The sequence below is a fragment of the Acipenser ruthenus genome, chromosome 4, assembly GCF_902713425.1.
Source record: "Acipenser ruthenus chromosome 4, fAciRut3.2 maternal haplotype, whole genome shotgun sequence".
Taxonomy (NCBI): domain Eukaryota; kingdom Metazoa; phylum Chordata; class Actinopteri; order Acipenseriformes; family Acipenseridae; genus Acipenser; species Acipenser ruthenus.
In genome coordinates, this window is record NC_081192.1 from 23,507,610 (window position 1) to 23,530,777 (window position 23,168).

At 36.7% G+C, this 23,168-nt stretch overlaps 1 protein-coding gene across 5 annotated transcripts in view; it reads right to left on the bottom strand.

Moving 5' to 3' along the window:
* Positions 1-23,168, bottom strand: part of LOC117400179 (zinc finger homeobox protein 4-like) — a 101,932-nt gene that overhangs the window by 71,710 nt on the left and 7,054 nt on the right. For 3 of the 5 annotated variants that reach the window (XM_059022205.1, XM_059022208.1, XM_033999670.3), the window contains exons 2-3: positions 4,478-7,083; positions 3,309-3,811 (exon numbers count right to left, since the gene is read on the bottom strand). In XM_059022205.1, the coding sequence (XP_058878188.1) occupies positions 3,309-3,811; positions 4,478-7,037 (3,063 nt within the window). In that variant the 5' untranslated portion in view covers positions 7,038-7,083. Of the gene's footprint in view, positions 1-3,308; positions 3,812-4,477; positions 7,084-19,587; positions 19,695-20,141; positions 20,867-23,168 lie in introns of those variants that run through there. The other 2 variants (XM_059022206.1, XM_059022207.1) reach the window with 2 other exon arrangements.

A 23,168-nucleotide genomic window follows, 5' to 3' on the forward strand; every position in this document is an offset into this window, starting at 1 on the left:
AAAAATATGCAAAAAATAAAAAAATTCCCCCCGTCCATTTCGGGCTCATGTTTCCCACTCTCCATTGTGCTTCTAACCCTTAACTACGGTGTTACCATCATTATCAAGAATAATGAGATAGCCTATTCCACTGTCCTCTGGGAACAAGTTGTAGTTAAAGTCACTAGAGGACTAAATCCCACTTGTGTCTCTTTGCTCATGATAGAGACAAGCATTATGTGTGCATTGGCCCTGGTGGATTTAAAAAACGCAAATATGCAAATGGCATTATGGAATCCAGACAGGCCATTCTGCTTCACTGATGATGCAGATGCAGGGGAAAAAGGAGGTTGGTGTAATTTAGCAGTTCATCGCTTCTGACTTTTAGCCAGAGATGCACAGTGGACACCCTTAAGTTAAAATACTCTGGAGTATAAGGGCAGCTGAAGAACAGGTGCTGCATGGTATTTGCTCTTCCTTGCATAGGATTCTTGCAGACTGACCGTGACAATTCTTGGTTTTAAAAAGTTTACTGTCTAAATTGACCCAAGTTTATGGTCTCCTTTCTTTAAAAGCAACACAAAACCAAAGAGAGCACTGGTTTTCTTAAAAGGTACAATTTTAATCAGCTATCTTTGATTATAAAATGTGCAATTAATATTACATCAAGATTCATTTGTATTATTAAAGTGATTCAATACTATGCTGTTAATGTGACTTATTATTTTGTCTGGAAAACCTAAAAAAAAAAAAAAAAAATCTGAAATGTACAGTCTGAAGCAGTGATAAAACACTGAATATGCTTTTGTTGGTTTCTTCAATAATTTTTTTTGTCAAAGATATTCTATATTTCAAGCCCATATGGAAAGGTCATCAACACTGTGTTCTTTTGTGTGCCTTGCCAAACTACCCAGTCCCATATGGCTTTTACCTTAAAACATAAAAGAGGTGTTGTTCTGGTCAAATAAAGAAATACTTTTTTACTAGCACATGTCTATGGGTAAAACAGTCTTATTCCTGCCAAATGCATTAAAACGCCATCTGTAAAACAGATTTCCATTCAATAGTTTAAGGTAGGGGCAGCTGGGCACATGACGATTCCTGTGTTCTAAACGTTCACCTTTAACCTTTCAGCAACTCAGAAATAGGTATTATACTCCCACCTGCAAATCATTACCTCACAAATAATTTAAACAATCAATAACATTCCCAGATAAAAAGAAAATGCTTTTAATCCTTCATTTTTAAGAATGAAAAATACATGTTAAAATGGTACTATGGCTCAGATGCTACTTAATATGCAAAGCCTCTTGATACTTATTGGTAGTATACTGTACTTATAGACAGTAGATTTTGTAACAGGCACCAGGAGACTCAAATAGATATAAACTAAAATAGAGTTTAAATAATGAGTGCAAACCATTTATGTTGTAACTATATAAATCTGGCTAAAAGAAAAAAAAAAAATCGGTGCGGAAAAGCATCTATTGAACCAAAAAAAAAAAAATCTATTCCACTTGGGGCTATAAAAAACCCGCCTTTGCTAGGCCTTTCTCACCTTTTAATCTTCAATCTAGTCTTCCTACATAATGTGAAATGCTCTTTGTTGCCATGCAACCTTTTTATTTGCTAAGAGAATTACTGAAGCCCCTCATTTTAAACTGCTAAGGATTGCTAAACCTTTTCCCATAGTTTCATTCTGTAATGCAAGGCCTCAAAATTCCACATGCAATTCTTTCAGGACTTCATTTAGCTCATGCTGACTTCACTCTGTGTAGGATTTACCCTTTGTTGTTCGGTTAGTATCAGCCGCATTACTTACACTGTCTGAATACGTGAATAATATGAGATTGCAAAAAGGTTTTCAAATGCAACTCTACATCAGACTAGTGAGTTTGAAAGCAACAAGAACAAAAAATACTGTTTTTAGAATAATAATTGTGCATAACAAATAGATTTGTCGCTTAACTGTACACAATGATTGGAGTTATTTAAATAGTCACATGTTTCTGTAATATTGCCTATTCAGTGCAGTACAGTAAACATGTATTATCTAAACAAACTAGGTTCATAACAGTCCAGATAATCAAAATATGACTGTAAAACAATACAACATTTAAAAAAACAATTACCATACAACCCCTTTACCTACAGATAATGTACAGTACTGCTAATACCAGTTATAGAGGGCTGGTTAGTGCATTTTCAATGACATCACAGAATAGCACCACACTAATCCTGGATAATCAAGGATTTACTATATTAGTATTACTAGTTGACCACTGTATGAACATTATTTCTAACTTTCTTATATTGTTGTCCAAAGCAAGTTTTTATTTATTTATTTATTAAAATGCACAGCAAAGTCCACAGTATGCTAAGGGAACTAATGCTGTTTAAAAATACTAATTGTATGAATATATTTTAAACTAAAACAGACGTTAATGAGTTTAAGATGTCAATCACTGATGTCAGCATGTTATATTTTATATAAGATGTTATGCAGTCATGCCACTCTAGTAACACCAGAATATCCATTAGTCAGTAATTAGGCACTGTACAAGACTACTGCTTTATTTACTGCTGTTATCATTACTGTATCAGCACATATTATCTAAAGTATAAATATACCTCAAAATGCACCACCTTGCAGATTATGTAAAATTACAGTATGCACTAAAAACACACACCTTTGATTACCTCCTTGAACTCCTGGTTAGTAACTGGGTCTGTTACATGATGCTAAAAAACCCTTGTCACTCCACTGGTGACAACAGCGATTAAAGTAAGTGAAGACGTTGAAAACAACACTGATTTCTCTGACAATGTCACTAAAGTTTATTGATATTTGATTTTCAAATGTAAACATCCTGACTGGAGGATTATACACAATAAGCTTTAGTGGAGAAAGTCGGGTTTACCAAAACAAATGAATAAATAAATAGGCACCTACAAATCCAATTTCTAAAATGATGTGAATAGTTCATGAACCCTTTTGAATTCAACAGACCACATACACGTAGGTATTAACCCCTGTGGTCTTAGCTATATGAATATATGCTGCTGTTACTTGTTTTGTTTTACTTTAGCCTCTTCCCTCTGACATTTTGACTCATTTCTTTAAAACACTAAAAGCTGCCAGACTTGCTGAAAGAGAAAAGGGTGAACAGAGAGGGGAGTCCATCCCTTTGAACACTAATGTTAAACTAAAGCACCACAAATGTTGAGAAGTTTAGCTTTTGCTTGAATGAGGCATTCTAGAAAAAAAAAAAAACATTTAAACTCCATGGCATCTTGCTGCCAGCTGTAAAGCTAAGTCAGTGACATACCTTGTAGAGGTTCAGTGCAGCCTCATGCCGGTGGTTGGTGGTATGCAGACGCAGTTTATCCACACTGTTGGTGTAGTAGTCACAGGCATTGCACTTCAGGTGCACAGGGTTGCCAATAGCGATGCACTTTAGCCTCCACTCATTAGCTTTGCCCCCTTCTTTGATGTGGGCCACCAGTTGATATTTCTGCATGTGTTTGTCAGTCTTGCAGTGGAGCTGGAAGTTGGCTTTGAGCTGGGTGTTGTAGTTGCAGAGCTTGCACTGGTAGATGTCTCCAATTACAGCCCTCCACTCCTCTTCGGGGAGCGATCGCTCTGTGTTCACGTGCACACTCAGGGCCTCCAGGCTGTCAGAGGTGAATTTGTTGCACACAGCGCACTGGAAAAGCTTCACCAATGGGTCACTGATATAAGGTGACAGCTCCCCAGCAGAGAGGACGGACAGGTCGTCACCCATTAGCTGACCACTGGCAAGACGGATTTCTGGTGGCAGCTCATTATTAACTGCAGAGAGAGAGGGAGAAAGAGAAAAAAAATTAAAAGGCAAAGTAGAGACCAGTGTAGGGCTGCACAACGGATTTGATAAAATAAAGCTTTGGTGAGGCTTTCTCTAAAGCTTAAACTATAAAAAGCTGTAATAGGATAGAATCAGGATCAATTACAATCATCCCTTTCAACTTCTAAATTCCCTCATCAGATAGCTTTAATTACTCCTACCGGGCATAATGACGTCCCTGAATTTGTGTTTTCAAAGACATGAAAGCTGATCAATATAAAAAGCCTGCCACACTTTTAGCCCTTAAAAAACACAATTAATTTATGCTCATCTTATTGTAATTTCCCTGTTTTATTCTGGTTCTGTTTTACACAAGTTATTCTTCTAAACTGAATGATCTGCATGCAGTAAAAACACTAATTAGATTTTTCAGTATGCAAGGTACAGGTTTAATCATTAAGCATGATTTGCAAACATCTAAAACACACACACATGCAACACTCAAACAAGTATTGTGGTAATGCAAATGTATAATTACTATGTATTTATTCATAACATCTAAACATTTTCTGTACTATGCTAACCTTTTTATGTAGGTTTTTTTATGTTTTAACATGCTAGTATAAAACACAAATGCATTGCTCTGATAAACTTTTTAGAAAGGGGATGCTCACCCAGTCCAGGTGTGAGGGCTACAGCAGTGCTGGGGTCCAGCTGGAACGGGCTGATCATCATCTGCGGGTCGGCTGGGTTTTCCAGTTTCATCCCGGTGAGGCCAATGTTCTGGGCCAGGTAGTACTGATAGAGCTCGGCCTCAGCAGGGGCCAGGCCTAAGTGCAGGTTGTGCTGAATCTGCTTCATGTTCTGCTGCAGCAACATCATGTTGTGCATGTGTTTCTCACTAGTCATGTGGATGCGCAGGTTGCGGGCCACGTTAGTTTCGTAGTCACACACCTCGCAGCGCCAGGTGGGCTTCTGTTTTGGTTTGGAGGGAGAGGGTGTCCCGCAGCCACTGAGGCTGCTAGTGGGGACCGGCACAGTGTGGTTGAACACCTGCTCAATGCCACCATTCTGCAGAGTCTGGACGTTGTTTAGGTGCTTGTCAGACTGCATATGAATACTGAGGTTGCCTTTGGTGGTTGTTGAGTAGTTACAAACCTCACACCGGAAGGGTTTATAGCCACACGTGTAACTTTCGCCTCTGGAAAGCCGGGGATGAGCCTGGACTGTCTTGCAGTAAACGCAAGTGTCGGTGGACTCAGGGTGCTTCTCCTTCATGTGAGCCTCCAGAGTCTGCTGGTACTTGTAATGCCAGTTACACTTGGGGCATTTCAGTGTCTTACAGGAGTTCCTCGAGTGCATCATGGTCATGTGGCCACCTAGGGATCGGGAGGATCCAAGGACGGTGTCGCATTTGGGACATTCAACGCCGCTCCCCGGCGACCCTTCCCCTGTCCCTGGTATGTCGGTGGTCATGATGTGCTGGTGAGGAGTAGCCGGACTTTCGTCATCTCCTCGCATTGTGTCATTTGGATGAGAGGTTGTGGCACTGTCTTTACTCACACCTGTGTCTGTAAAGTCTTTGCCACTTATGCTATAGTTATTGGTATCATTGCTACTATCCCTATTTGCAGTAGTCTGTTTGGTCTTATCTAGGTCATCAGAAACAGATACAGAGGAAGAGGTACCCTTTTCTGTATATTTTAGGACACTGGACGATAAAGGAGAAATGCTTTGGTTTAAGAGAGGGAAATCTTTGCTACTGGTACTATCTGCTAGCTCACCTGCGCCATCATCATTAAGCTCGGTTGAGTAAGCGTCTTCATCTTCGTCTGTATCCACTGGTTCTGTAGGCTCACTTTTGATGGGGAACTCACTGTTTGAATGCAAAATGCTAACTTCCTTTTGCCTTTCACAGTTGTTCTCCTGGTCCCTGCTTCCTAACACAGATGATGAGTGGCTGAGGGACACAGAGGTAAATGGGGTGTTTGTTGCTGAAACAGACAGGCCCCCAAGGTTCATTTCAGCCTTTGGCATTTGGATTTTGCTTAGTGGCTGCTCTGCTGAGGCAGCACTGCTAGCACTTCCTTTCAAGAATGCAAAGCCAGCCTGCAAAGAATCACCATTTTCAACATGAAAAGCGTTCCATAAACCACGAAAGCTAGAATCCGGATCTATGAAGTTTGCTGTAGAAAAATGGGGTAAAACAGAATTGTTTTTTTTTGGTTCCAGAAAGCTTATAAGAGGTTCTTTGTCTTTGCCAATCCCCTGTATTATGGCAGAAACGTACTTATTACTGAGAAGCTTCTGCTCCTCTTCATTGAGGGTCATACGATGATCATGCACAGCATGGGTTACAAATGACCTAATATAACCAAAAGATAACTTGCACAAGAAACACATTAAAATTGGTTTCCTTTTCCCATCACTTACACAACCATCAAATTTGGACAAGTCCACATTGTTAGGAACATCTTTGGACACAAAGGAGTTTTTGGCTGCGCCATCAATAGTAAGATAGTCTTTATCACTCTTGTGTCGGAGATCATAGACACGGAAACTGTGCAACACAGGACTAACTCCTGCAAATGCTGAGGTATTTGGGAAAGCCTGATCGGCTGTAAATGATTTCCCGAGGGATGAAGCAATATGAAATGTATTGATAACCTGTGGATAAAAGGACATGGGTGCAGCGGCAGACTGCTCAGTCTTCTCCCCAGCAGTGATGTGAGTATTTGAAAACATTGCTGGAGAATAGAGACTATTCGCTCCGGGCTGTGCATTCTGGCCACTTTCTTTGGAGTCCTCAAAAATGAAAGCGGACCCATCAGGCTGGTAAACTAGCTCCCCCGTCAGATTCTCAACATCACTGTCCTCCAAGTCACTTATTTCACTCTCGTTTTCATCCTTCAAAAGGGGAAGGCGGGCATTTGGGCAGTGGTGCTCCATGTATTTTTGTAAACTTGAGAAAGAAGTGGCACATTCGTTGCAAGGGATATCTTTCGCTGAAGCAACCTGAGCGGCTGCAGCATTCCCTGCACTGAAACCCAAAAAGATCTCTCTTCGGCTCTCATCCGTTCTCAGGTTGTCATCTGTGGGGCTGTTTTCCCTGTCAGACTCCATCCCTGAAACTTTCTCTGGCACCTCATTATCAAGATGTGTCGTTTCACATAGCTTTGATATGTTCTGCCCATTTTCCTGCCTTGAGATAGTAGGGGAGTCACAGGTTTCCATGGCAATTGCTACATGGGGATCTCATTTCATCCAGCCTGTCAGGGTCCTGGATAAGAAATAAGGTGAAAGAAACAATTTTTATTAAATAATGGCATGGTTCATTACTAGCTCATGGCTACAGTTTACGACAGTCTGAAAATCCCCTATATACAGCTAGAAGGGGAAAAACACTGACATTTTTTAAAAATTATGTTAAATTAAAAAGAATGTATAATTACTGCAAAAAAGTAATGTTAAATTTAAAAAATGAATTATTCTGTAAAAAAACCGATGCTTAATGCTCCTGTGTGTGTGTGTGTTTATATATATATATATATATATATATATATATATATATATATATATATATATATATATATATATATATATATATAGTAATATTGAACACATTCAAATATACATTGCCAATATATAATAAAACATACAAAATAAAATGGTTACTTTAAAACAAATGCACTGAATGTGCCACGATTACCATCCTGTTTCATTTAATTAGGTTTTCAACAGATCAAAACACCATATCGACTTTACATCAATGCACATCCTTACAAAAGTTTCTTTTATGCTATTTATTACTCTGGCATGATTAAAACTGAACCATGAAGAAAAACCAAGCAAATTTACATTATCACCATCCTGGTCAGAAAGAGCGGCTCCTCTTTGGTTCCCCTTTTACTGAGTAAATCAGCTTACTTCAAATCTTCCTTCTGAGAGAGCCCTCAGCAGGTATCTGACAAGCCCTGATTAAGCACCAATCATGATTCTTCCCCACACTTCAGCTACCTCAACAGGCAACAAAACAAAAATTCATAATTTAGTGCATCCAGTCCAATCATCCTTGGGGACAATCGCACTCTCAAATTTTTTCACTGCAAAAACTTAATAAACACCATTTAAAATACCATTCTGATGTTATCAATCCTGGTGTGCTACCCATCTCTCAACTACTGCCTCAATCAACTTCTCCCACAGCTTATCATATGCAAGCCCCACTGATGAAAATCCGTCCATCATTTTTTGCAACTTAAACTATGCATTCCCTTTGATGGGAACACAGATGCAGCCCAGAAAAGCTATATCAGGCTGAAGCTCGGCAGAAGAACGCTTGGGCCACATAAGTCACTAGTCTGCTTTCCTTCATTCTTATTTCTCTAAGGCTCCTGTTACTGAAATAGCAGCTTGAGTGCAGCCTGGTAACTGTGAGTCAGTAGATCACCCAGTTTGCAGAAGGTTGGTACTGTATACAGCAGCTGAATGACTATACTGTACACTTGCTGCCAGCATAGATTGGCAGAAGCTGTTTTGCTATTGTGTGTGTGTGTTTTTATATAATAAATATAAATACAAATGCAAGGTGTTCTTTAACCAACCATTATAAATACTAATATTTCTATACAATTCAATTCCAACAACAACTAATGTTATGAAACAAATACAACTGCTTAAAATATATCTATAACAAGCAGGTTTAAATAACATGCCATCTACAAATAATTACCACATTTTAGACAAATGCATATTTTAAAAAAGGATACAAAATGTCACTAAAAACACTGCTTAGAAAAAAAAAAACACCCTTACGTGCACTTAATGTTTGGAGCCCTTCAGTGATCCTTGTGTGTCTCACTGCAAAGCAATTTTGGGGATTAATTTAAAACTACCCTTGGCTAAAACAGGGCTTGTGGGAAGGTCCTTTAGATATTAGGAATGAAGAGTAGCTGCTTAAAAATGTTTTTACTCTAATCAAATGTAATCTCTTCAGCTAAGTCAGAGAGGGAAATTGTCAGTTTAGGAGGCATCAGATTTATATAGATTGAACATTAATATAAATCGTTTAGCTGTCTACGATGGCCAGATTGGCACTTTAATTGCTCTAGAATTGAATATCATAAAGCCATGTGTGTCATTTGAATTATTGATAAGATGCAGGTTAATCATTCTTATGGCACAAAGTCTTGCAGTAAATTGCAAAAATGAGCAAAAAACAGATAGAACATCTTAATGTTTTTTTTTCTAATTAGTATTATTTTACAGTACAGACATGATAAAACAAAGACAACCCTGCCATTTATTTCTTGTTTAAAATATGATCCATATCCAGTCTCCTATGCTTTGTAAAGATCAACACGTTTGCATGTATTTGTTGTAATTTCCACAGCAAAATAAACATACCGGTAACCTTCATTTGTGTCCCTGTAGAACAAAGCTAGACTAGTAAGCAATGACCACCAGTATCTTTCTGCTTTTAGGGGGGAAAAAACATATTTTGATTCACCAACAAATATTACTTTAAACAGTGTAAATATTTGCATATGCTTTCCCTTAAGATACATTCATTTTCCATGTAACTCTAAAATAGGCAACACATATACTACTTGTGTATTAAGTATTTGAATACACTGACTATACATATAATGCAGACAATTTTTACAAATAATACCTCTTTGTACTGCTTAGGCAAGACTTAAAGCACACGATTACAATGAATAATGTATACCTTCACACTTGAAGTACTGGATGCCTCTATGGGATACGTCTGTCTCTCTGCTTCTTGGCTACGAATATGAATCATTATAAGTTGATGAATTATAAAGTATGGTACAAATCACTAAACATCTGAGAGCTATACTTGTTTTGATACAAGCATACAACCCCTATGCTGAAAACACCTCAAGCATCCATATTGATATTCCTTTGTACCATGATCTTTCACAATCAAATAAAAAGTTAGCAACTGAAGTATGCATAGCCCTTTTTAGTTGCTAAACAAAACACACTGGTATAGCAGATGCATGCTGCCACTATTATCTACACATTCCCAGATCACAATTTGCCTTAATAACTGGTCAGTTCATCATAAAGCTAAATTAAACCATTCCAATACACCAGTAAACTCATTCACATGAAAGTATTTGTTTCAAATCATAATAATGGTAATCCAAAACAAAACAAATGCTGTTCAGCACACCAGAGCATTCTGTTTAAATGCTCCATTGAAGTCCCAGAAGTAAGAATTGGAGTCAAGTACATACCTGTGCTGTTCCTTGTTTACACCCTTATTGACTAAGGCTGTAGACATAAAACATCTAAAACCTATGTCAAACCTAATGACTTCTGTTTGTGGAAACTTAATTGCTAACCTCTGCTGTCCTTCTCCAGTAACTGCTGCCTGAACTCAGTCCAGCAAAACAACAAAACCCACTTACAACAAAGATCAGCTACTAAACAATAGGGAGAGATCTCCTTCATTGAAAGTGTTCCAGTTCACATTAGAACAAAGAAAGCGCAAATGCTGCCTCTACCTCTGTTTTTTTTAATTAAGATTGTCCCAACCCTTCTACGGTCCGTTGAGATACTGCCTGTGAAGTGATTTAAAAGAAAGGGATCTGATCAAGAGAAGAGAATAATAGGAATGGAATGCTAGGTTTGCCAGAGTGCTAAGTTCTTGGAAAGGAGGTTAAAAGATTTCTTAGTCTATTGTTTCACCCCCCCCCCCCCCTCCCCTTCAATCTGCTTTTAGAATTGCTCCAAAGAGAGAACACCAATCCTTTAAGAGACTTTCCGCTAAACACAGGTTAAAAGTTATCACACTCAGATCACAAGTGTGGTTACAACTTGTAAACGTCAAATAAGAAAATAAACAAAATATCCTTGAATTATATCAAGTTTCTAAAAGGTCATCACTGTCTCTGCACTGGCCTTTTCCCCAACACCAAATCCTCTATCAATATGTCATAGTGAGTTAGGCAAAGACAAAAGGGAGTCTCTGTGTGAAAACTGCACATATATCTATCTAATCCTGACATAGCAAAGAATAGACCTTCACAAGTGTAATTATACGTATTTATTTGTTGCCATGCAGAATGGACTGATGAAAAATCCATCAAAGTGGTATTATGCGGGCTTCTCAAGCTTCCAAGGTTACATTGAGGCTTAATTCTTTATTGTTAAAACCCCAAAGAAAAGAGAGAGAGAGAGAGAGAGAGAGAGAGAGAGAGAGAGAGAGAGAGAGAGAGAGAGAGAGAGAGAGAGAGAGAGAGATTGATTAGAGATTGGAGCTGGACTTTTTGCATCAGTTGTGCCTAGAGGTGTAATATTAGATGCATCAGTTGAAGATCTCCCTTGTGCTCCTAACTCATTTCAGCCCATGTTAAAATCCACTGTTTTGTAATTGCACAATCTGTGTACTCAGAGCAGGGTGTGGTAGTTTAATTTGCTTGCCAGTGAAAATAAAATCTAAAGAAAACAAATAAACTTCTTTACATCCGGAGGTGCATCCCAATTACAAATAGGCCTACATGTTTTTAGAAAGACACACCAAGCATAGTTTTTTCACCTGTACTGGTACTTGCAAGGTCAAAAATCACAATGTGCCTTTGTAAGGGTTTGTAAAGTTTTCTCTTATTGACACTGACTGTTTACTTCCGGGGTTAACTGTCAGATCACCCTTGCTTGTAAGCTATTCAGGAGCACAAAGACGATACAAAAGGACTGCAGAGACATAGAACTACTCTTTCTTCTCTGTCAAGAAGCCCTTACACTCCTGCAAATATTTGATGCAAATAATAACATAAAAATAATTACGAAAAATCACCTTTTTGAAAGAAACAGTCAGGTTGAGGTTTTTTATTTATTTTATTTTTTTACAGGACACATTTGTATCCAAAGAAAAAAAATCAATCTGCATAGTTAATGTCTTTTTCAATTTAAAACAGAAAAACTGTAATCTTTCTCTGCTGGCAATCTGGAAACACTCTGGAGTTAATTACAGCTGATTCGAAGTGAACTGCACAAACAAAGGCCAGTCTATGTCCAGACAATTATACTGCATTAACCAGCTTAAAACGTCCTGCTGATGTTTCAGGGCTCTTCTATTACACCCTTCTACCTTCCCAGCATGAGAGAAACTGCTTCTGCAAGGAGGAATTAATGAAGAGAACTGCAAAAGAATGTGTGACGACCTCTCCTGACATCGTGAAAACTTTCCGCCCAAGTCATGACAAAGGGGAGAAGGTAATTAAGAAAGAAAGCCCTGAAACAAACAATAACTCTGCAAAGAAAAAAAAATCATTAACATTTACCAAAGTTTGTCACAAAAAAAAAAGAAAAAAGAAAAAAAAGAAAAGCAAACCTTGGAAGCTCTATTGTAACTGGTCATCCACTTGTCTCCCTTCTTTTATCTTGCTTCTGATGAGATATCAAACCAGATGTGTCCGCCCCCCCCTCCAAATCCAATATCACGTGACAGCCTATGTTTTTGCATGGCTGTCTCGATGGCTATAACAAATGGGGCATTTCACACTTTGGCATTAAAATTATAAGCTTTGCATTTTTACTTTAATTATGCTGCTTTAAAAAATGCATTTTTAATGAAACCACTACATCTGTCCTCCTCCCACCTGAGACAGATCAGCAGTCTTTGTAAAGTTAAACTATGAATATTTTCTATGAGTAATCTCCCAGATGCAAATCAGAACATTACTCTTATTTTCAACTACGTCTGTGCTGTTGAGTTTTGTGCCCAATTAGTAAGCAGACAACAGTTGAACAAAAAAATGTCTGATGAAATAAAAATCTACATTTATTATTATCATCCACAATAAAGTTTACTGTATGACTAACTACAGATTACTCCATCAGCAGAGATGAACAAGCAATTAATAATCTGGATTTTGCAATAATAGGAAAAACTTTTTCGGGGGGGCGGGGGGGGGGGGGTGCTATTGATGTCGAAGAAACAAGCACATTTTATTTGGGCTGTGTAAACCTCATGTTCATTAATCACCCTCTCTTTGTCTGGTTCATGCAAAGAAGGATTAGAGTTAAAATGATGACTGCTTAATCCCTTTGATCTCCTGGCACTAAATAAATGTGAATCTACAAGTCAATCACACCTCTATAATGTACAATATATACATTGCATTAGGGTAATGTAAATCAGAAACAATTTTACTAGCATCTGTTTGTACAGCAAAAGCATAGCCCCATCTCAAATATTAAAATACTGGATTTGACATATGAAGTTAATAATACTTCTGAACATAACGCTGAACTCTGAAATCCATTACATCTTTGTTAAAAAGGCTCATGCCTATGTATTAACAAATCACAACACTGTTTATTTGCCTGTCAATAGCAGAATAACTTAGTTCCCCTTTGCTGCTGCAATCCAGTGACTGTGACTGTTTGAAACTTGATATTTGGTATAACTTAAAATATCCTTACCACCTTGTGTAAACATCACTGTTTTTGTGCAATGTTGCTTTGTTCATGTAACTAGAAAAAAATAATGTTAAAATCGGTTGAGTTAGAAATGCAATGTCTTAGGTTAAGCATTAACTGGCCTGGTTAACAGAAACTAATTGGGAATCTTGAAAGACATCAAAAGATATCTAGATATGTATTTTTACTAAAATAAAAATGATGCATGTTACATGTTATGGTGGGTCTTGACAGATATACAGGCCTACAGTATATCGTAAGTTTAAAAAGTAAAACTTAATGTTACATTTAAGGTATTGTACATATATAGCTTAATTCATAAAGACGGGTGTAATTGAAGGCTAATAGGTTGCTCAAATGTTCAAATAGGTTGCTTAAATGTTTTTAAACACAGTGAAACCAGGCAATAATTGTGCCTTCATACAAACTAGTCCACGTTTCTGCAAGGTTAAACATATCCTTGGTATCTATCTGAGACACAGACATATAGACAGCTGTATAATAACAGGGGTCTTATGCCCAGCCAGACTGACCGTTCCCACTGTCATCTCCCAAGAATCACAATAAGAGTTAAAAGTTCAAACACTTTTCAATGGAAGATTATGCTCCGAGGCTGGCTCTCCTGTAATTATCTTTATAAACATAATCACAGACCAGGTATTCCAGCAAGCATTCCAAAGCGATTAGCAATGTTCCAACCCAAAAATTGTTTAAAAAAAGATCTTCACAAAAGATTTAAGTAACTCCTACTATAGGGGCCTTTAACAATAAAGTATTTAGGAAAACAGCTCTTACACAATAGAAGACTACTTCCATGACCCCTCCATACACCTAGCAGATGAAGCTTTTGATATCACTCATTTTTGGGCAACCTGGAATTACTAATTAACTTGAGGCATATATTTAATTATATAGTCACTGAAATGAACTTTAGACCAAATGAATTTGCTTTTTAAACAAAGTGCGTACTGCCAGCTGCAGTGGATGCAACATCCCCCCATGACAGAACAATAAATACATTTCATCCATTTATTTTCTAGGACCTCATAGGAACAAACTTCTGTTTCTTAAAAAACATGAACCACTAAATGTTCAAGTTGAAAAATCTAAACTTGAATTAGACTTCATTACAAATAACTGTCAGCCATAATTGGTCGGCCTTTGGTTTAGGAGAACAATGCTGCTGTTTTAAATAAACTTGATAACACACAAACAAAGAATCAAATAAGCAGTCATTTTAGAATTGGAATCTAGTGGTACTATCAGTAATTTCATTACTGTAATGTAATTATTGATACAAGGAAATATTTCAGGAAAAATAATTAAAGGAATTTTAAAAGGGATTTAGTTGTAATTGTTTAATGGGGGCCCAGAGAAAGCTAATTTACTTTTAACTCTAAATGTTTATGTACTATAAAATGCCCATAATAATATTTTTTTCACAGGACTTGTAGTCTTTTACATGAAGGGTGGCTGGTATAATGGCAGTGAAGCATTTTTTATCATACTGTATGGCAGCAATCCAAGCATGTAGACCAACTTGAAAGCAGTGCAGGTGGCAGACTTATTTTTTTTATTTTATTTTTTTCTGGTGCCACAGCAAGTAGCCTGGGTATTAAGGTAAATGATTAGTTTGAACAGCAAGTGAACTCTGCTTCGGTGCAATAAATAGTTAATTGAAGTTTACCACCAAACTAAGGCTACGTACACACACACACTCACTGCAGTTGGCTCAACAACTGTATTTACAAACGGCACTCGCTGTGGTTGTTTGTTGTACACACACACCTTTCATTGCTGAAGTGAGTGACTCCCTGTTTAAACAAACCACTGAACTCGGGCCATCATTACATGCCGATCGTGAGGTTTTGTGTGAGAACATGGAGGCTGTGTTTGTTTATGCTTTTGTAAGAAAGTATTGTATGTAATAGATCAAGAGCTCATCAAGCACAGCTATGCTCTTTTCTGCAAAACCAGCGGAGACGCCATTTTGCTTTTTTTGCACTGTTAAATACAGTGGTGACGATCTGCAGTACCATGATGGTACATCGAAACATTTGGGCAATCTTCCGACCAGAAGGACATGTACGCATGTCTGAGGAGTCGTATATGCATCTTTGTCATTTACTGAGACATTTCGTGGAGTGTCAAAACACAGAGATGAGACGTTCGGTATCGCTGGAAAAACAAGTTGCGGTCACACTGTGGCGTTTGGGGATACGAATTGTCCCATATTGTTTTATTTAAGTTGTAAAACCAAAAATACAACAAAACAGTATACAACTGTACTTTGATTAAATAAAAAAAGTGTGTTTAGCATTGTTATGAATTTACTATTCATCAATATTATAAAATCAACTTGGCTCATCAGGCACCTATATATATTTTGTTTGCCATGTTTATCACAAGGAAATGTCTGATGAACAATGACATCATTAGTTGCGCAGAAATCACACACACACACACACACACACACAGTTAGTGCTCATTAACGAACCGAAATGAATTAATAACCACACTCGATACTTGCTCTGAAATGGATTAACCAGTGCAGTTGTTGCTGCCGTTTGTAACCGAACTGTGTGGGTATACAAACCGTATTAAGAGCAAAAGGTGAACTCACAACCGCATTTAGCCTGTGTGTGTACGTAACCTAAAAAAATCAGGATGTTGACTAGATTTCAGCTTTAAGTGCAAATACACAAAAGCTGCCTCAATTAGCATAGCTATCAAATGACATACGAAGATAATTCTGCATTCAAAATAAATAAAGGACTGAAAAATACTAGTCAACACCTTTCAACAGCAACTACTCTAAAAGGTAGGAAGTATCATATTATTTTAATCAAACCAAAATAATTCTTTATTTGAAAAGACTGTTCACAAAGTTTTAGGAATTTAAGCTTTTACTCTAAAAAAATGTGATCACAGCCTTGAGTTTGTTATTTAGAAGTAGTAAGGATTTTTTCAGTAACCTCAAATTTAATTAAATGAAATATAGTAAAATACTTCACTTTTTCTAATGGGTTTGTAATAAAGTTTTAAAAGGTTTTTTTACTTAAAAGTTTTAAACTATTATGCCTAAATTAAACACAACTACATTTTGAACTACATGCAAAACAATGAAAAGTATATACCACAGTGTGTTACTCTACCATGAGCATGTAGCCTGTGGATTAAGAAGTTGAGTCCTAACAATTGTTTTATTTCACAGTATAATATTATGTATGCAAACTATTAGTCGTAGTAGTCGTAGTATTTGAATGCCTTTAATTTTTTTTTAAAAAAACACAGAAAAAACTTCAATAAAATCAGATACTGAAGGCTGACTATTTTAAATTATCATTGCAAACTATTTTTGGTTTTATCAGGTTTGTATTCTTGCAAAACCTAAACTTCCTAAACAAAAAGAATACAAGCTTATTCCGAAGTGTAGCACCAGGCTAGACTGAGACAGGATATGAGAAGGCTAGTATTAACTAAATGCTTCTCTGGGGATTTCTGTAACTATACTCAACCTCTGCCCCAGCATAAACACTATGCCAGTTGTCTGTCTGCTAAGATTCCCCTTCACCACAGGTGGAATGCCAGTGTAAATCCACTGTTTTTATATACGCAGGAGCAAACATGTCTTTATTACATATGCATGAGGTATTAATTAATGTATCTGTTTATTTAAGATCCTGTACTTATAAATATGTAATTGCCATACTTTTTGTAATGGGCAACGACCTGTTAGTCATTCATAAAGCACCACATGTTTTTCACAAGAAAGTCTGCATAAGTATGGCAAGTACTATATTATTCCATTAATTAGCACAAGCTTTAGTACATTTGTTGGGTTTTACATAAAATAGCCATCCATTTATTCACACCAGTTTCTAGCAGAAAGTGGATTCTCATGCTTTTTTGTTAATAGAAATGTCTAGCCTTTTGAATTCTTATCCAGGCGAGGATATATGGATATAAAAATGCAAGGAGTGAATTGGTTGCTTTAGTTTTTGTGTTTAGGTATTACTTGCCCCATGATTTCATACTGGCCAAGGAAAGAAACTTTTTCAGTAGTGTTCCTACTGGCATCTGTCCCCCTCTTACTAGGCCAAGGACATAGCCGAGTGCCGTGTGAAGTATTATTCATGAATAAATCAGCTTGTGAAAGTACTGCCCATGATTTGCTTGTTGACAGCAAGCACTTAAACAGTCCTGTACAACCAACAACACTTAGCACAACATTATGGTTCCCCTTTTGAACCTGTCTCACTTCTGCAAAGAAACCACCTCTGCCATTCTCTCCCACTGATTAAATAAACAAATAATTATAATTATAATCATAACAGTAATAATAATAATAATAATAATAATAATAATAATAATAATAATAATAATAATAATAATAGTTCTGAGTTAGCAAATCTGTTCTTGCACCCTTTTTTTTTTTTTACTGCGTCAAGTATGTACTGGTACTTCTTTAGAAAAATACTGATTGTAGATATTGAAAAGCCTCCAATTCAAGGGACAGTGTTCAAACACAAAGCTGGCTATTTAGGCTATAATTCTGCTCAACTATTCAGCCTCCAAATGTAACAGTGCCTTTGAATATGAGAGACAAATATAACCAAAAATGCGAGGCATGTAAAAGATGTAAAACTAAATTAATGTATGCAAGTAAACTGTTCTAATAGGCAAAGAGTCAATCTTTCACCTACATCTACTTAATCTGCAGTATTGATGAGGGACAACTAGCTGTGCCTTTATTTAAGGGAACATAAGAAAATTCCTTTTTAACAAAAACAGAAAAAAAGGCTCCTCTCTTGTATTAACTTGCCGGCAGAAGTCAAAACGTTTTAACTGTAGGGGGATATGAAGATATTATCAGAGATTTCACCTGTAAAAAGCAGCCTTCAGTGTCACTGGAAACTGTCTGCCACACAGCCCTTACACATTGTGAATGGTTTCGTGTCTGTGTCCATCTCCCTACTACAGAAATAGCCTACCCTCCCTGTTGTGTGTGGTCAGTCACTTGTATGAACTTGGAGGTTGAATCTAAATAAAAATGACCACCAAACAAAGGACTATGTTTGGCTTAGTAGGATGGCAACAAAGATTTAATAATCTTGGACTACAAACAACATCCAAGGTTACAGAGTACGCCAGCAGAATCAGAGCTGAGGCTGTATTTAGATCGCCAGCCTTGATCACTCACAGATACATTGCCGATTCGTCAGGGAAACAGAAGTGAGATACAGCTGGATTATAGGAATACAGCTGCATCTACACAAGTGAAGCAAAGTCGATCTAACTCCATGGTTTCGGCCACTGTGAATGGGATAATACAGTCTTAAATCCTCAGGATTTGGAGAACAAAAAATAGACCAGTGAAATTCTGTCCTTTGCTAATTTAACTTGTATACTGCTCTATTACGGATTTGTTTATAGAACTTGCATTTTAGGATACAAAAGAGAGGAAAATAGCATGTTGGAATCTGGGGCCTATACTTTAAGGATAATTCATTCATCTCCTATTGAACAATAGTTAACTAAAATGCTTAACTAAAAAGAGATCTAGTATGGATACAACAACTAGTGTCCTCCTACTTCACAAGTTAAGCAACAAATAAATAACACACTGTCAAAAAGACTGGGTTTTTTCCCAGGTCACTATTTCTGCTTTCTTTACACAAGTGTCCATTTTGGAACTAGAAATGAAACAATTATTCAAATAACTATATTTCAGACTACTGAAACTACAATTTAAAATAAAACAAACAATGGTAGTATTAAAAAAGAACTATATATATGACGTGCTCCCTTGAGAAAGATATGTACAACATATCGAAAAGTTGGGCAGCTGGCTCTTTGAGCTATATATATATATATATATATATATATATTATTTTTTATTTTTTTCAAACAACGAACTGTGCATTAAAATTTTAATACTATTTCTCCTTAGACATAATTACATAAAGTTGCAGCTTGAAACTCCGGTGTTCAAAACTAAAACAGACAAAGTCCTACGAAAGAATACAAGTTCACGCATATGGCAATGAAATACAATTCAACATCTGGTAGAATGTGTCAAAACCTGTTTGAATGGGCCTTAAACTGATTATTACCATGACCTGAAACACTGTGGAACCTGTTTAAAATGCACCAGCAAAAATAATTATCCACACTGCATCCCATTTACAGATGGGGAAAAGGAATCTAGTTCCCACTTCTAAAAGCAATTGCAACACTTGGACTTTTTTAGATGCCATAATTGCCAAGAAGCAGGCGTAATTAAATCTGTTGATCACTTTGTTTGAAGATGCCCATAAACACTCACTGTTGTCACATCTTCCCTTTCTGTCAGAAACATTTGCATTTGAAAGGTTTATTGCGGCAGATAAAAGGTCAGTCTCCGAAGCTTCTAACTCCTAAACAGAAAGAGAAGAACAAAATGTTTCCCGTTCGACACAAGACAATTCTTTTGTAATAAAGTTTATGTTCAGCATGAAAGATCATATAAATAGGGAAGAATGAATGCCAATAATACGGCATAGTGTCACATTTCCTGCAGTCGTGTTCAGAACTCACGTAAGTATCACACATTAGTTGGTTTACAGACTTGTATGTTTCAAAGGATGCCGCCAACAAAATATACAAATTAGAAAAACTGGTGTATCAGGTGCCTGATGTTGATATTTCTGCAGTCATAAACAGTACACTGGTTATAAAAAATCCCTTTTTAAAAAGAATCTTTGCAATTCTATTTTCTTTAAAAATCCACGGTTTGAAGAATATCAAACTCAGTGAAAAAAATCTTAACATCCTTGACACTAGATGATCAATATTTAGTTAGCTACGCTGGCTTGTTTTTTAAAATCGACGTATACAAACCTCAAAACTTGTATTTATCCTCCCCAAGCTGCGCCATTATCATACATATTACTTCCCATGATGACAGAATCTGAAGGCATCTTGGAAGGCTTCTGAAATATGAGCCTATGCTTGTTTTCTCAAGTCCTCGACAAACACATCTTTAGGGAGAGCAAGGCACAGGAATAAAGAAAGAAGAGGCTGCATTTTCATCTTCCTTTCATCTTAGTCATTCAGTCAACCGTTGAATGCCCTATTCAATGCTGCTTTTCATTATGCAAAAAAATGCTAATCCTTTTCCGATGCTTTCACACTTGTATAAATCCTCATTCCTTCCACTGAAAAGCAATTATATCAGTTTACATTTCTGTAAAAAAATGGATTAATGCTGGAAAACTAGCATCTATTCAAGATTCCTCATTTTTAGTTATAGAAAACCAGTGATTATAAGTAAAAGTATTTCCCCTGTTATAATACATTTGCTCCAAATATGTGATTTAATTAGCTAAAGGGGAGAAAAATAAAGCTTTAGTTGCTGTAGAAACTCTTCAGTGACAGAAGTGACCTTCCTATTGCGGAGGCCTGAAAAGAATGAGCTTTAGTCAGGTCTATTAATCAGAAACAAATTATGAAAGAATGTTGCTTGACTGGTTGACACTGTCCTGTCTTGGAAGAATCAGCAACAGCCAAGTTACGATGTTCTCTTTATGGGTAATGAAGAGCTGTGACAAATGAGACAGAGAGACAATTGGTTTGCATATGCAAATTCCCACACAAGGGAAACATGTACAAACAAGTGTCATTGTAAGGTGGATTAGGCAAACAAGCCTTTCTTTTTTAGGACAGCCCAGTCAGCACAATTAACCAAGTATCCATGGATACTAATGACATGTTGCTATGGTACAAGTTAAATTAGATAGCTAGTTATGTGTTTCCACAATCCAACTTGCAATCCATTATTTGCTGTGGAACAATACACCATTTATGCTCAGTTGATCTTTGCCAGCTGAACAAGCCTCTAAGTTGACAATCTGCATATGTTAATATAATTAAGTACTAATTACATGAAACTTGTACATATTCACATGCACTTTCCCTGGGCGCTTTTCAATTTGAACCCGATCCAAGTCTTTAACCCTTCAGACAGTTTCTAAGTAGGAAAGGCTCTGCATGTTACAGTACAGCCCGAGGGCTGACACAAAAAGGCCCTGCACTTAATACATTAAGCCTACTCCTGACTTCTCATCTTTCCACCCACAAGACTAGAAGGTATTTAAGGGGGGGGGGGGGGTAAATCATCTGGACCTGTGCATGTTTTGTAACCCTGTATCCTAGCAAACTCAATTGCTCCATCAACAAAAGCAAAACAGTTCTGAAGTAATGAAGTTATAATTTCACACTTATATCTATAATAATCATAGGGGAAATAGCAAAAATAGCTAGTTGTGTGTTTTTTTTTAGGCAAGTCTACATAGAGGTTAAATCGACCTGTCAGAAATGAGCACCAGATTAATATATGCAAAAGGACATTAAGGAATGTTGATTACTTTGTCAGTGTTAATTAAATGTAATTACACATTTTCAGCAACTGCATAAAGCACAATTTAATATTATTTTTATTGAGATTAATTGTAAATAAGAAAAAATTAACTGTATATTTTGACAGGCATGAATAAAACCTTTAAATAGCAGTGCAAAGTACCAGCACAAGATAATTATTTATTTATTTTTAATTATTATTTTAATGTCACACCTCAGAACCATACAGTCTCCTTGATAAACATAACTTTTCAAATTCAAATGGACAGGAATCTTAAAGAAAAACAAACAGCCTGTGAAGATTAAAGGGCCCTTTGTCCTTCTTCATGTGCATCTCTTTTAGCAAGCTAAATTAAGCGAATCTGTTCTGAGTTTTAGGAAGGAACAGTTCACACTGAATGGAAAAAATGTTCTATCACATATGAAATTTGTGCAGCTGTGCGGAACTTGGTCCAGATGGTTTAGGACTATAAAACACCACCAAATGATAGACAGTAAAACTTCCAAAGATTATATGATAATGTCAAAGCTTTGAGATGTCAACAAAATTTCTGCCATGCATTATTTCTTTATTTTTTTGCTAGTTATGAAAATCTTCAGTTTGTCTTCACATTTGCCATTGAATGATAGATCATTCTAATACAGTTCATTCAATGAAATTACTTTTTGTATAATTTTAAAATTTCAGCTTGATTATTGTTTCAAGCTGTGCTTGTCTCCACACTGTAGAAAAGATACATGAAACAGAGTGAACTGTATCAACAAAAAACGATATACTGTAACCTGATCTAATAGTTTGTATAATGCATTTCAGTAGCAGATTACATATTCCTACTTAGTGTCTGCCTGTGCAGCATTGTATTTGTTTGAGAAATTATTTAAAACCCAAACGATGTGAACCTCTGTAAATGTGCTTTTATTTCGTTAAATATTACAAAATTGCAACTAAATATGTTTACATGTATAGCACCCTGTTGGGGAATACTAAACAAATCATTAAAACATAAGGGGGGGGGGGGGGCATTGATTTTAAAATACATCGATACAGGATTAGCACAATATTTTTAAGGATCCAGCTGGATAAATAAAACTCCTTCGGCCTTTAGCCTAACCATGGTGCTTTATGTCATTTCGCACCAATAGCTTCCCAGAAATCTTTGGATTTCCTGTGTAAAACATTAAAACACAGCGAAAGGTTTTCAACAAGCCGTTGCAAGCCTTTCTGCAGTGAAGGATTTTAAATCACCCAGCCTCTTCTATTAGACTTCAGACTTATTGAGGTAGAAACCATAAAAAATGAAGAAGGGAAATGTAATCCCTGAAATATTGATTTGCACATTAATATCATATAGGCAGAGGGCAATTTGGCTTCATGGCAATGACACATTGTCGACCCTTGGAGAAGCCAGAGCCAATCTAACTGCTGAACATGTCTGAATCTCAAGAGTTATTAAAGGCTTCCCTCTTGCCTTTATGAGATTCCTCTCTGCCTACCTATGCAATCTTAAA